Raw genomic sequence first — 16,534 nt, 5'->3', positions numbered from 1 at the left:
GAAATTCTGTGGGGTAAACCCAAGAAATTGCAGGAAACCCCCACTAAGACTGGGTCCCTGGGAGTTTTTAACTCTGAAACTAGTCCTCGCTCAGCCTCCAGCAATTCATCAAAATTGCCTAGTCTTCCTGGCTTCAGTGGCATCTTTCCCCAGTAAGCTGATCTTGGCTGTTTCTCTGTATTTGTCTGTTCTAGATTTTGAGGTGGTGGTTTGTCCTATGACCTCCATTCTCTGAGGGATCTAAGAAAAGTCATTGTTTTTCCAGTTTCTATAGCTTTGTTGCCATTTTCCAGTTGTGATTTTCAGTACCTACAGATCTCCCTTGTGGTTTATATACACAAACATATACACAATCATTAAAAACAATTGTATTCTGGCTTTTTTCAGATACACATTTCAAGTGTTTCTTCAAATGTGTCCAATCTGTTTTTAGACCAATCCACTGCCTTTTAAATTGCATTTATATTTCCATCTCTTGTTTTTAAACTTACTAAATATACAGAACCAGCCCAAATGCCCATCAATCACCGAGTGGATAAAGAAAATGTGGTGTATATATATACACCATGGACTACTACTCAGCCACAAAAAGGAAAAAAATAATGGCATTTGCAGCAACCTGGATGGAACTGGAAACCATTATTATAAGTGAAGTAACTCAGGAATGGAAAACCAAATATTGCATGTTCTCACTTATAAGTGGGAGCTAAACTATGAAGATGCAAAGGCATGAGAATGATATAATGGACTCTGGGGACTGGGGTTGGGGAGGGGAGTGAGGGATGAAAGACTATACACTGGGTACAGTGTATACCGCTCGGGTGATGGGTGCACCAAAATTCCAGAAATCACCACTAAAGAACTTATTCATGTAACCTAACACTACCTGTTCCCCAAAAATCCTATTGAAATCATTTTAAAAAAGATTATAAACTTAAAAAAACTCCAACTTACTAATTTACCAGGTTCTACAAATGCCCTCAAAGAGCAAGTTGGCTTGAGTTCCACTTACCTCTGTGGGTTCCTGCCTTCACTTAGTTCTTAATTGTTTTAGTCTAGCATTTTTGGTGGGAGGTTATAGTACCTATTCCAGTAGTCTATCATAGTAGAAGTCTATATCTTAAGGTATATATTTCCATCCGTATGTTTCTATTATTTTTTAAAAAGAAGAACTTGTGATATGTACTAGGCCAATTTACTTATTATTTACAATGAAAAAAATCATACAGCTCAATTAGTCTGGGATGTATGCAACTGAAACCACTTTTTTTTTTTTTTTTTAAATAAGGTTGTTAGTATGTAGGCACTGAATTATACCTTCATGGTATCAATCAAAGTTATGATCAGAATTTTACATAACTGCTTAATCACTTCTTTAACAAGTGTACTGCTACAGGTAACATTAAACATGTCTCTAGCAGTGATCTTTACCAGGTTCTCTTGCCTTGACTGAAATATTATTAATACTTCTTATACCCATTAACATTTTATGTATAACTTTGTTGAGCAAAAATAATGTGAAAGCATTAAGACAAATGTGTGCTTTGGAAATCTTTAAATAGATATGAAATGGTTAAATAAAGTCATAGTCTTATGCAACATCCATAGCTTACAGTTATTTGGCAACTATGAAACCACAGTTGCTAATGGAATTAAGACTTTTAAAAACTGCAAATGTACATATTTGTATATGAAAGACATATTCAGCTATTAACTCAGTATTTAATAAACATTGATATGTAATTTTTACTGGAAATGGCCTAAGGTTTATAATACCAACTAGTTCATACAGCTTTTTTTAAAAAGACTTTTTTAGAGCAGTTTTAAGTTCACAGCAAAATTGGGAGGAAGGTACAGACATTTTTCATATACCCCCTGTCCCACACATTACCACCCAAAGTCCATAGTTGAGGGTTCACTCTCAGTGGTGGACATTCTTCGGGTTTGGACAAATGTATAATGACATGTTTCCACCATTATAGTAGCATACAAAGTATTTTCACTGCCCTAAAAATCCTCTGTGCTCTGCACATTTATCACTCCCTTCCTTCTAAACCCTGGCAACCACTGAATTTTTTTTCTTTTTTTTTGCTGTCTTCACGTTTTGCCTTTTATGGAATGTTATATAGTTGGAATCACACAGTATGTAACTCTTTCAGATTAGCTTTTTTTCACTTAGTAGTATGCATTTAACGTTCCTCCATGTGTTTTCATGGCTTGATAGCTCATTTCTTTTTAGTTCTCAATAGTATTCCATCATCTGTATGTATCATAGTTTATTTATCACTTTGACATCTTTGTCTTTGCTAGCTAAAAAGTAATCTCACAGAAGTTTGTTTTATAAACTCTTGTTGCCGTTTTCTAGATAGTGAATCTCTGTCTGACAATCCAGTTCCAATGCTGTGTTAACCAATTCCCAGTAGTAATTAAGCACACCTTTTCTAGGATGCGTCTTTTTCTCCCATAATTTCTTATACATGCTAATACTCATTAGGTAACTAAAATCTTTAACCAAGTAACAGTATAGTAGACAAAATCACTATAGTCAGCTTTCTTTTTCCATGTCTTCCCATGATCAAAGATTAAAGGAAGGAAGGAGAAAAACGTCCACACAGATTCCTATCAACAGTGATCCCTATGTGGCTCATATACCTCTCTGTTTCTGCTATACCTATTTGTCTTATTAATCTTGGTGTCACTTACTGTGCCTTTCTAATATTTACATTCATAAAAATCATCTGACTAGTAGGAAATAATAGTAGACTTGGTATAATTATTAGTACTATGTATACAAATTAACCTTTGTTTCTAGGCTTTCATAGTTCATGCTTTTGACATAAAGTGAAAAGGTGTTCTACCAACCTGAAGAGAGAAGCAGTAAGGTTTTCATACAGAGATATTCTTCATAAGATACCTGAAGCCTGTGTAACTCAGAGGAAACATACAGCATGTGTTTACATTGGTCGTACATGCAGGGTAGAGTCATTCTCTGCCTGTGAAAGATAAATAGCAGGGTATTAGTTAGAAATACTGCTACTTCCCTGAAAAAAGTACATTTTTGTTTTGTTTTGCAAAACTATGAACTTATAATGAAAAAAAACTATTGCAATAATATTATTGCTAATTCCCTATAAAATCAGAATTTTGGAGAACTTTCCTTAAACTTCTTCCTACATCTTGGCTGTGTAAAGAGACTAATGAATAATCTAACATAACAGTGGAGACATTATTTTCTACCATGCATGCCATGTATTATTATTTAATTAAAGTGTTAGAATTCTTATAGAACTTATTACTAGTTGCTCATTTAAATCAAGGTTTATCACTTGAATATGGTCAATTAGACAACACAATTTTAGGTCCTACACACTTGATTTTTAAAGGTAAATTTTGTCACAACATTCCATCCTCAAGACAAAAATGTGTGACACTGTTCACAGTTATGCAGAGGGCCAGACATAGAACTTGATTCTAGACTTCTGATGCTCAAAATCTGCCTCTGACATGCATATGCCTTAATATTCTTTAAACTAAAGGTACTAAAGCAATTCTTGCTTATGATTCTGAAGTCATTACACACCTATGATTTTCAAATAGATCTCTAAAGTTTCCTGACTTCTGAAATGACACTAAAAGCCTGAAACTGGGCTCAGTTTACAGCTTTTAAAATGTTTCAAGATTTTTTTTTTTTAAGTTTCTGACAGAAAGTCATCTTGGACTTAACAACAAAAAGGTTATCATTTTTCTCTACTGAATATGTGGTTTATTTTTTTATATAAAATAAATCAAACATGAATTATATGCTGCCAAAGTGATCACAGGCTCTTCAACTTTTAAATCTGCCCTTACCAAAGAGGCACCTCCCCAGTCCTTAATAGTAGGTAAAGCACTCCTTTTTTGGGAGGCACCTTTTTTCCTTTAGTTTCTTGTACATGGTTATATTCATATAACTGAAAATTTCAATAAAGTTGTAGTGTAGTAGAATAAGTAAAAACTCATTCTTGTTGGCTGTAAAAACAACAACAAAATTTTTTTTCCCACAACGTTCTGACCTAAGGGCAACCATGAGAGACGGTTTTATAGCTCTATAGAGGGTCAGAACTTGAATGCTTACTTTCTGATATGCAAAATCTGCCTGTCACAGACACCAGAGCAGTATGGAAACATAGTGGGCTAAGAAAAAAGGGTGGAGGGCTGGGTGCGGTGGCTCACACCTGTAATCCCAGCACTTTGGGAGGCCAAAGTGGGAGGATCACTTGAGGTCAGGAGTTCAAGACCAGCCTGGCCAATATGGCAAAACCCCGTCTCTACTAAAAATGCAAAAAATTAGCCGAGTGTGGTGGAGTGCGCCTGTAATCCCAGCTATTTGGGAGGCTGAGGCAGAGAATCGCTTGAACCCAGGAGGCAGAGGTTGCCAGATCACACCACTGCACTTGAGCCTGGGTGACAGAGTGAATCTCATCTCAAAAAAAAAGAAAGAAAAGAAAAAGGTGAAGGACTGCTCATCTTGTATGCAGCAGCATGAGAACACAAGAATGGGAAGGACATATCCCTTAATGAAAATGAAACTAATGTAAATCTGTTGAGGAAAAATATTTATAAATCCCACTTTACATAAGGAATGTATGTGGCATGATTAGATTATGCTGTGACTGCTTAAAGCTAAATCTGAATGCCTTAATAATAAAAACCTTAAATTAGGTTTTGTAAACCAGAAGGATAAGTTGGTGTTTCATATAAATCTGTTTATGCTTTTAATTCCACTTAAATGCCTTCAAATTACATATTAGAAAGTGACTAAAAAATAAATATTGCCAACATGGTATTTTTTAAACAGCATGTTAGGATTCTGATGAGTAATGTCTTCACTTTCCCCAGAAACTAAATATATTTACCAGTTAATTTAAAATTGGATCCAACTACCTAATCTTGTTACATTGTGATGCAATAGTTTGAACAGTCCTCTTTTTGGCAATAAAAGTCAAGGTGACTTCTGTTTTCTATACAAACACAAATCTCCATTTTTTTGCTTCTTAGGCCGGGGTATGTGTGTGTGAACTCCCTGTTTACACTGTACTAATAGCAATAAGCTAGGGGTACGAAAAGTAGTAATATAAGGTAGAAAGTGAGAAGAGCTAGAATGTGACTTCTCTGCTGTGTATCTGGTGATGTGAACACCAAGAGTCTAAGAGTATGCTTGAAAGAATGGATGGGAACGAAGAGTGTGTGAAGGACAACAATGGGAGAGGAAGTGAGGTCAGACTATGGGAAGCCTGAAATCATGCAGAGTATGGACCGGAGGGTCAGTGGGAAGATACTAAAGACAGTCTGTGTTCTGGGGAGATAGGTGGTGCAGTCATACTGTGCTAGAGGAAGCAAACATTAGCCAACATTCATGTTTGCTGAACATTAAGGATATTTAACAGCATCTCTGAGGTTAGTAAAGTCTGTCGCTGTTAAGACTCTTAGACTCTTGGTGTTCACATCACCAGATACACAGCACAGAAGTCACATCCTAGCTCTTCTCACTTTCTACCTTGTCAGAGGTGCTGTTAAATATCCTTAATGTTAATGATGAACATCACATTGGAGGGAGAAAACGAGTGAGGAAACAACTGCAATGAGGTAAGGGGAAATGGACACCTGACATATTTCGCAGATACAGGAATAAGCCTAGAGGATAAGAGAATAGCTGATTTATAAAATCTTCAAGGCTTGGTCTTCTCTCAGTTAAACAAAACAAACTTGTTCCCATATTTAAACCATAGACACCTGCCATGCAAACAGACACCTCTTGTGTCTGTGTCCATATGTCCCACCCCATCAGCCTAGATATCCTCATCTACAATTGTCCCCATTGAATCCACATGCGTTTTATCATGCTCCTTTTTCTTTCTGGAATAGCCTTATGTAAATAATAGCACAGTAAGATTCCTTGTTGCTTGCGACACACTTTACTAGCCTCAGAGATGCTGTTAAATATCCTTAAACATGTCCTGGGACAGTAATAATGCCACATGTACATTTGCTCTACATTACACTTATCCTGCCCCAAGCACTCATAACTCTATTTCCAGTTTGCCTATATCCTAGATACCTAGTAGGATTGTTTCAGTCCTGAATTATCACAATAGCAGTCAATCAGGAAAACATCAGCTGGTTAAAAATATCCTATGAATACAGGGAAAATGACTCACATACAACTTACTCATTAATAATCAGATCAGGAGCAAAACACAGCAGGTTTGCACTTGATTGTCTATATGATCTCCACCCCAGGGCAAATGCCATAAGAAACATCCAGGAGTATTGTAGTAGGGTCATTTGGTCATCCAGGTGTAAGTTCCTGAAACCTGAATTAAGAGAAATAAAGGTATGAGGCAACATTCTAAGATCATCATCTCTGTGGGAATTGCCAAAGAGCAATCAGATCAATTAGCCCTGTCAAAACAAGGGGACCCCTAACAGAAAATGGAAATTAAATACTAGGTAGACACAGTTTTCCTCTGTCATCTGACACTTCAGGACTCAAACCCTCTGTGCTTTTTTTCTGAGACAAAGTCTCGCTCTGTCGCCCAGGCTGGAGTGCAATGGCGCCATCTTGGCTCACTGCAACCTCCGCTTCCTGGGTTCAAGCGATTCTAAGTGCCAGCCTCCCAAGTAGTTGGGAATACAGGTGCATACCACCATGCCTGGCCAATTTTTATATTTTTGGTAGAGGGATGGGGTTTTGCTATGCTGGCCAGGCTGGTCCTGAACTCCTGAGCTCAAGTGATCCACCCACCTGGGCCTCCCAAAGTGCTGGGATTACAGGCGTGAGCCATCACACCAAGCCCGCTCTGTGCTAATAGCTTTCAATGTGAAAAAAAAAAAAAAAAAAAAAAGTAGCCACTTTTGTCACCTTTGTCTGCTTAAGTAAACATGAACTAAATAGTAAAATAGCCAAAATTCTTGGCTTGGCGATTACCAGTGTGATGGGGATGAAGGGGGATTTGTTGATGGGTGCAAAAATAGTTAGAAGAAATAAGTTTTAGTGTTCAGTAGCACAATTATAGTTAACAATAATTTACTGTATATTTCAAAATAGCTAAAAGAGAAGATTTGGAATGTTCCCCAAACAAATGTTTGAGGTGATGCATATCCCAGTTACTCTGATTTGATCCTTACACGTTGTATGCTTTTATCAAATTATTACATGTACCCCCTAAATATAAATATATACAGTAAATATGTACAACTATTATGTATCGATTTTAAAAAAGAGAAAAGAATCTTGGCTTGAGGCATTAATCAGTGAGTTAAGTAAAACATTTGCCCTGCTATTCACACCTCTTCCCCCCTTACTAAAACAAGGATGACAGGAGGTCAGGTTACTTTCTTGTTCAGGCTTGTCAATTCCCTGTCTTTAAAGTCAGAGCTGATACTAACACTGACCTCTGCTGTTCCACACCAAATTCCAATAGGGAAACTTTTATTTAAAATTATCTTTAAAATTACATTCAATATGTAGTATTTCATTTAGTGAAGGGTTAAAATCATTCTACTTAAGTACAAATTTTGAGTCAACATACTTGATGTTTACCAGTCTTACAAACAACCTAATTTTTAAAAGTGGCACAATGAAGGAAAACAAACGGAATTAACTAAAAACATTTTCTTTCCCCAAACTTCAGTGTCAAAGGAGTTTTGAGTGAGTCCTGTAACTCGAGTTCTGATATTACATCATCCTATGTGAAATTACCATCCTGTGCATAATGATTTGAAAAGCAGGGAGTAATGTAAATGTTTTATTATAAACTCCCTATCACCTGTATTCACCTGACTCTCCCCTTCATAGTCCCCAGAACTGAGTAAGAGAAAGAAGATAAGCCACGGGTTCAGGATGATATAAAAGCCAAAATGTTTTTGCTGAAGAAAACACAAAGGTTTATATAGTTGCTCTTTTATCTTTTGCATGTTACCTGGTATTGCTTTTGCCCATTTCACTGCTGCAATCACTTGCCGCCCTCCTAACATGTTGAGCGTGGTCATGATCCTCCAAGTTGAGTCTGGAACAGAGCTATCATATCCTGCATATAACACTTCAGGTTCAATAACCTCCAACAGTGACACCAGGGTAGGGGTGAGTTGTGGTAACGTTGCAGGAACTATTGTTTTGTTAGCAGGATTTTCAGAGGTTTCTTGTGAGACTCCTGCAGTGGCCTGCTGAATTCCTTTTATTTTTTTCTTTGTTTTTCGAGCTGTGGATATTTAAAAAAATACATAGAAATGAACTGTAATGGGAAGGTCTGCGCTACATAGTTTATTCAAGAAGTATTTTTACTTTCTAAAACTATTAAGATGGGAGAAATATTTTATTTAGCAATTATGATAAAGTGACATGGAAGAGGAGAAAAAAACTTTTTTTTCCTGAAAGCAAAGGATCCAGAGGAACCTATTCCCAATTAATTTTGCCTACAAATAGGCCAGAAACTTCATTATAGTTACTCCTTATACAAAGTATTATAATGGTATGTTAAAACAATCAGAGTAAATCACTTTTGTAAATTCTTCTATAAATTATTTTTTTGTCTCACTTTCACTCTAAATGCAACAATTTCATTGGTTATGTAAGGCAAATTACTCTTACTATAAACTGAAAAAAAATCTAAGCTTGGAATAATGGATTACAAACTGTGGTTTAAGATTAATCTAAATCATGGTAGTATATATAATGAAGAGAATTACACTATTTACACTTGTTCAAAGCCACTTATCAAGATAGGAAGATGACAGCAGATTACATGCTAAAAATAGTATTAGTAGTACCAGTAGAAAAATTCGCTTTTCACCTTTACATAGGTACTAACATAAATACTGCTTGGGACTAAAAACATTTGGGAAGATGAAATGAAAAACTTTACTTCACATAAATTATAAGTGGGAAATTTCCCTTTTATAAAGAAGATTTATATTGATTACTCTATAACCCTAAAGTATCCATTTTCATATTATATGTAAATTAATTATCTTTTACCTTTACTTGGTATGGAACCATCTAATCAAACTACAACATGGATCCTATAGACTTTTTAGTAGACTTATTCATACTCCTGAAGTTATTTTTGTTTTAGTGACTAAATAAGAATTACATTGTTCTCTCAGAGGGAAAGTACTCAGAACTCCAAGGAAAGGCAAGAAATGTAATTTATATCAAAGAAGAAATGTACCTGTTCAAATTATTAGGGATACAAACCATTTTGCAAAGGGAAGAGTAAATGTAAATCACCTTTAAAAATCATTTTTAGATCCTCTGTCCTTAAAATGACACACCATATAGTCTGTGGAGGACAGATATGGTGGTGGGAACGATATCTCAATGTCCAGTGTTAGAATGGTTCCATTCTTACTGTGTTCTATAATAAATGGGGTACTGAGAAATTCAAAAATTTTTAGTTAATATTTCAAAACAGAAACAGAATCATGATAGAACTATTCGAATTAGTTTACCATGCTCTATTGGAGGCATGGTATGATACAGGACTAAAGAGCAGAAACCTGAAATCAGCATATTTGGGTTTAAGTCCTGGTTCTGCCACGTTGTAGCTGGATATCTGTGCAAGTTAACTCCCTGACTCTTCATTTCCCCTTCTGTAAAATGAGGATAATATTAGTCCCTACCTCACAGGGTTGTTGTGAGAATTAAATATGTAAAATGCTTAGAACAGTTCCTGGCATATATTATAGTAATTACCATATAACAACTATCATTACCTCAACTTGCAGGAGAACATGTTTTTAGAATATTTTAAATTTGGATATCGCAACTTAATAGAGGAGTGATAAAATTTTAAAAAGGAAGGACACCAATACATAAACTCTTTAAACAACCAGAAGTATCCCAGTGAAATCTTGATCCAAATCATAAAATGTACTGTTGACAATGTAAAAGAGAACACACATGTGCCAAATCAATACACTGAAACAGTACTGTGAAAACCTCAATTAGTCATAACTTTAAATGGTTTAGAATGCATTACTGCACATTAGAACAAGGAAGAAAGAGTAACAAGCTGGAGGATTAAACAAAAACATTTTCTATGACTCAGTTTGTAATTAATTTCTCACTACTTATATATAGTCCTAAATGAGAAAACTGATGTTTTTGAATACAGCTCAGAAAGTACAAGTGAACCCAATTGTGCCGTACTGACTGGAGCAAGAAATAATACTAATTCATTTTTCAAAATATCTTCAGGAAGGAGTTAACTGAACTGAATCATTTAGTTAAGCAATCACTATGTTAAAGCGACTTAGTTAATGCAACTTTACTTTATATAAACTCCTGACCCACCGGAGCATATAGAAGATTAGCAGTCAATATAGCAGCTCCACAGAAGTGTTCATGAATCTGTGGTGTAACGCTACTTCCTCCTTAATAAAAGTAGAGAAATCTTACTTAGCTTAAAACCTAGTTTATAAAAGCTGGTTACTTGAAAGGATAAACAAGACTAACAGATCACTAGCTAGATTAACAAAGAAAAAAAGAGTGAAGACCCAAATAAACACAATAAGAAATGTCAAAGATGACATTACAAGAGATTCCACAGGAATAAAAAAGATCTTCACACTATTACAAGTACCTCTATGCACACAAAGTAGAAAATCTAGAGGAAATGGATAAATTGGAACAAAGGCTTTAAAAAATCTTAGGGTTTATGCGTGTGTGTGTCGGGGCGGGGGTGGAGTTTACTATGAAAGTATCATTTTTGTTTTCAGCTAACCCCCGTATATATAAAGCCATTATTTGGAGTAAGTATATATGTGGAAATGGAAACACACAACCTCCCTAGATTGAACCAGGAAGAAATTGAAATTCTGAACAGACCAATAACAAGTTCTGAAATTGAATCAGTAATAACAAACCCACCAACTGAAAAAAGCCCTTGACCAGATGGATTCACAGCCAAATTCTACCAGATGTACAAAGAAGAGCTGGTACTAATCCTACTAAAACTAATCTTAAAAAGCAATCGAGAAAGAGGGCCTCATCCCTAACTTATTCTACAAGGAAAACATCATTCTAATACCAAAACCTGGTAGAGACACAACAACAACAACAACAACAACAACAACAACAACAAAACTACAGGCCAATATCCCTGATGAACACAGATACAAAAATCCTCAACAAAACACTAGCAAACTGAATCCAGCTGCACACCAAAAAGTTAACTCACCACAATCAAGGAGGCTTTATTTCTGGGATGCAAGGCTTGTTCAACATACGCAAATCAATAAATGTGATTCACCACATAAACAAACAAAAAAAAGATCATCTCAATAGATGCAGAAGAAGTTGCGATAAAATCCAACAGCTCTTCATGATAAAAACCTTCACCAAACTAGGTATCAAAGGAACATACCTCAAAATAAGAAAGAGCCCTCTATGACAAACCTACAGCCAACATCATACCAAATGGGCAAAAGCTGGAAGCATTCCCCTTAATGCAATAAGACAAGGATGCCCAATGTCACCATTCCAATTTAACATAGTACTGGAAATCCTAGTCAGAACAATCAGGTAAGAGAAAGAAATAAAAGGCTTCCAAATAGGAAAAGAAGTAATCAAATGATCTCTTTTCACTTACTATTCTATACCTAGAAAACCCTGAAGACTCTGCCAAAAAGCTGATAACTTAGGTAAAGGTTCAGGATTTAAAATCAGTGTACAAAAATCAGTAGCATTTCTATACACCAGTAATATTCAAACTGAGAGCCAAATCAAGAATGCAATCCCATTTATAACAGTCAAAAAAGAGTAAAATACCTAGGAATGCATCTAAGTTAGTTTAAGATTTTTACAAGGAGAACTACAAAACTGCTGAAAGAAATCAGAGATGACACAAACAAATGGAATAACATTCCATGCTCATGGACTGGTAGAATCAGTATAGTTAAAATGGTCATACTACCCAAAGCAATTTATAGATTCAGTACTATTCCTGTCAAACTACAATGTCATTTTTTTTTTTTTTACAGAACTAGCAAAAAGCATTCTAAAATTCATATGGAACCAAAAAATGCCCCAAATAGCCAAAGCAATCCTAAGCAAAAAGAACAAAGCTGGCAACATCACATTACCCCAAATCAAACTATACTACAGGCTACAGTAACCAAAATAGCATGGTATCAGTACAAAAAACACACACAATGGTACAGAATAGAGTCCAGAAATAAAGACACAAACCTACAGCCATCTAATCTACACAAAGTTGATAAAAATAAGCCATAGGAAAAAGACTCCCTATTACATTAATGGTGCTGGGATAACTGGCTATCCATGTGCAGAAGAATGAAACTGGACCTCTACCTATTGCCATACAAAAATTAATAAGGTGGATTAAAGATGTAAATGTAAGACCTCAAACTATGAAAATCCTAGAAGAAAACCTAGGAAATCACCTTCTCGACACTGGCCTTGGGAAAGAATTTATGACTAATCCCCAAAAGCAACTGCAACAAAAACAAAAATTGACAATAGGACCTAATTAAACTAAAGAGTTTCTGCAAAGCAAGAGAAACTATCACAGACAATCTACAGAATAGGAGAAAATATTTGCTAACTATGCATCTGACAAAGCCCTAATATCCAGAGTTTATATGGAACTTAAATTAACAAGCAAAAACAACCCCATTAAAAATGGGCAAAGGACATGAGCAGACACTTCTTAAAAAAAAAAAAAAAAGACATACATGTGGCCAACAAACATATGAAAAAATGCTGATTGTTAATCATCAGAGAAATGCAAGTCAAAACCACAATGACACCACTGTGGAAAGAAGTTTGGAGATTTTTCAAAGAATTAAGAGTTTACCATTCAACCTAGCAATCCTATTGCTGGGCATATACCCAAAGAGAAATAATTCATTCTATCAAAAAGACACATGTACCCATATGTTCACTGCAGCACGGTTTGCAATAGCAAAGACATGGAACCAACCCAGGTGCCCATCAACAGTGCACTGGATAAAGAAAATGTGGTATTTATATGCCATAGAATACTATATAGACACAAAAAGAATGAAATCATGTTCTTTGCAGCAACATGGATGTAGCAGGCGGCCAGTATCCTATATGAACTAATGCAGAAAACCAAATACTGTGTTCTTACTTATAAATGGGAGCTAAACATGGAGTATGCAGAGACATAAAGATGGGCACAGACACTGGGAAATAAAAGAGTGGGGATAGAGGAAGAGAGGCACACGTTAAAAAGCACCTGTTAGGTACTGTGCTTACTTCCTGGATGAAAGGTTCAATCGTACTCCAAATACCAGCATCATACAATGTATCTTAGTAACAAACCTGTACATGTACCCCCAGAATCTAAAATATAAGTTGAAAATAAGAGAGAAACTACTAGATTGGGTTTATTAACTTAAAAAAATTAGTTAAATAATATTTGGTAATAAATCTGATAATGCCATAAGACTGTTTCATTTGACTGTTTATACTAAAAACAAAGCCATACTTTGGATTGATTATAATATACCTTAAAAGGAAATGAATAAAAACATTTAGTTACAAGAGAAAACAAGCAAGTTAAAAAAAAAATTAGGATCACCATTAAAAATCTTATCCGTTCTTAAATGCTAGACACTTGAAGCAGTGAAGGCCACTCCCTTAAAATAAATCTTGAGATTTACTTGGTATGGGGCAAGAGTATAAATATACACCACTTGCAGTCCTAAGTTACATTTATGGAGAGACTTGGGCAAAGTTACTCTGGGGTTATCATTGAAACTTCTTGGCTTAGGGGAAGCACTCTGATGAACAAGAGAATATTTCTGAAGGTTGTAAAAAAAAAAAAAGTGTGAAGCACATGGCTCATCTATATTGTAAGTATTAGGGTCTGCCAAAGATTCCTGGCAAACATACATACCAGGCCAAATACAGATTTTATGTATACTGGCGTTAGTTCAATACAAAAATGATACTTTTACAGTAAAACCACACACACAAACCCTAAGAACTTTTTTAAGCCTTTCTTTCAATTCATCTACAAGTAGAACTGGATCAACTATATGATATGTGCCACACAGTACATATCATAGTATGAAATAACAAGTTAGAATTTTCTTCTATTACGTAGTATAAAAATGGATATAAAGTAAATCATGGCCCTACTCAAAGGTGTTTTTAATAATATGAGGGTCCAAAAAGTAGAAGAATGTATGTCAAAGACTAACATGTAGTAGTTTTTAACAAATGCCAATTTCTACACTAACTGGATATGTTATAATGACAATTTATAAGAGCATATAATTGGTTATTTTTAATACAATATTTTGAGAAACTGCAGCCTAAATTGTATGCTTAAATTTTATTCATGTAAGAAAAATTTCTGATGTCCAACAAAAGATTCAACTGGAAATGACAGTGATGGCATAATTAATAGAAAAATCAGATGTCAGTCACTGCCTTGGGTCATCTTCTAGTGCAGTAAGGGCAAAGGGCACTGCAATTGCTATTAAACTGTAAGAGGGAGGAAAGCACAGACAAATTTCGTAGCCTAGTCCATCAAAATCATTATTTCGTAGTTGATGTGTCTTTTTTGTTTTGATGAAAGAAGTCCCTTGTAGTTTGGATAGGAAGAAATTGCCCAGAAAAACATTATATGCTTAAAGCTCCAAAGATCTTAAACTTCACATGTATTCAGAAAAGCATCTAAAAATGTTACTGGGTAAGCAACCACAATATATTAGAGGTACAACAAAATTTTATTTGGGTTTGTCCTTTGAGCTTCATTCAAAATCTTTCTAAATATAAAATAGCTAAAATGAAAAAATGAAGATTAGAGAAAATTGGGACCAGAGAAGGTAACCCAAAGGGCACTAAAAACTCAAGTGTCTTAATATATATTTAAATGGTCAAAGTATATTACATACATAGGAGATCAGAAAGCAGCAAGATGAAACTGGGTAAAATCTGGGCAGAGATCTGGTATCTAAGAAAGTGGGGAATACTGTATTTATTTATAACAAAAATAAACTACCCTTGTGGAACTTAAAGCAAACTTCTGTGTGCATTTTTAAGTTATTCTCTGCAGTTTTTATAACATTTACAAGAAAGTGGGCAGTTATCATTTTATGTAAATCAATGTTTAACATGCTGACACTCTGCAGTTAAGTTTAAATAGCCTGGGCAAACCTAGATAGAGTTGTGTGTGTAGTTTGGGGAATTAGACTCTTCATAGTCATACCCATAAATCTATTTTCTGTTTACCAAGATGTACATAAACAGTGTGTGCTAGATAGCACCAACAATAAGTCTCTCCTATCAAAAGAACCACATAGGTCAGTTGCAGTGGCTCACACCTGTAATCGCAGCACTTTGGGAGGACACAATGGGAGGATCACTTAAGGCCAGGAGTTAGACACCAGCCTGGGCAACATAGCAACACTCTTTTGTCTCTACAAAAAACTAAAACAAAAATTAAAAAAATAATCAGCTGGGTGTGGTAGTGTACATCTGTAACCCTATAGGGTGGGAAGATGGCTTCAGTCTTAGGAGTTCAAGGCTGCAGTGAGCCATATTCATGCCACTGCACTCCAGCCTGGGTGACAAGAGTTAGACTCTGTCTCTAAAATAATAATCATCATCATAATCATAAAAAGAACCACATGGTTTCCATTCTCTCTCAGTACTGCCTGCCATCTCTTATCTGGAGGACCGCCATATTCATTTAATTGGTCTCTCCATGTAAGATTAGTCTTTGTAAAATACAAATCCGATCATGTCTCTGCCCTTATTTTTCATCTATCTAATTCCTACTCAGCTTATAGATTTAAAATCCAATGTTACTTCTTCCTTGACTTCCAAGGAACTAGGTGACCTTCCGCTTGTTCCTGTGGCCTTATGCTCTCTATGGTGTGCCATGCTATTTTGTGACTGATTCTGCAACCTAACTAGCCAGTAAACTACTTGAATACAGGCACTATTTTACTCATTTTATATCTAGTGACTGCTTCATTGTTGCGTATTTGCTGAATAAAAGTGCTAATCTCACAATAAATACTAAGCATATGTGTTATTAGATCACACTACCTTCACAGAACTTACAATTTCAACCACAGCAGAATTCCAAACTTTTTTCAGAGGAAAATTTTTTAATGCTGAGATCAGTGTTAATTATACAACTTGTTATATAAACAGGGATATGAAACTCTAACTTATAACTAGTTTCAGGTTTCTTTTTTTTTTCTCCCCCTGGGATGGAGTCTTGCTCTGTCGCCAAGCTGGAGTGCAATGGCATGATCTCGGCTCACTGCAACCTCTGCCTCCCGGGTTCAAGCAATTCTCCTGCCTCAGCCTCCTGAGTAGCTGGGATTACAGGTGCATGCCACCACGCCCAGCTAATTTTTGTATTTTTAGTAGAGACAAGGTTTCACCATGTTAGCCAGGATGGTCTCGATCTCTTGACCTCATGATCTGCCTGCCTTGGTCTCCCCCAAAGTTCTGGGATTACAGGTGTGAGCCACTGCGCCCGGC

General features: G+C 35.7%; 1 protein-coding gene across 7 annotated transcripts in view; it reads right to left on the bottom strand.

The window, feature by feature from the left end:
• NR3C1 (nuclear receptor subfamily 3 group C member 1) overlaps window positions 1–16,534 on the bottom strand; it is a 123,492-nt gene that overhangs the window by 12,668 nt on the left and 94,290 nt on the right. For all 7 annotated transcript variants that reach the window (XM_033180788.1, XM_033180795.1, XM_033180789.1 and 4 more), the window contains 3 exons: window positions 7,962–8,240; window positions 6,209–6,353; window positions 2,863–2,993 (listed from right to left, as the gene is read on the bottom strand). In XM_033180788.1, coding sequence (XP_033036679.1) covers window positions 2,863–2,993; window positions 6,209–6,353; window positions 7,962–8,240 — 555 coding nt within the window. The remainder of the gene's footprint in view (window positions 1–2,862; window positions 2,994–6,208; window positions 6,354–7,961; window positions 8,241–16,534) is intronic.

This window comes from Trachypithecus francoisi, unplaced genomic scaffold, assembly GCF_009764315.1.
Source record: "Trachypithecus francoisi isolate TF-2019V2 unplaced genomic scaffold, Tfra_2.0 Lachesis_group2, whole genome shotgun sequence".
NCBI classification, from domain to species: Eukaryota; Metazoa; Chordata; class Mammalia; order Primates; family Cercopithecidae; genus Trachypithecus; species Trachypithecus francoisi.
This window is presented reverse-complemented; position numbering and strand designations above follow the sequence as displayed.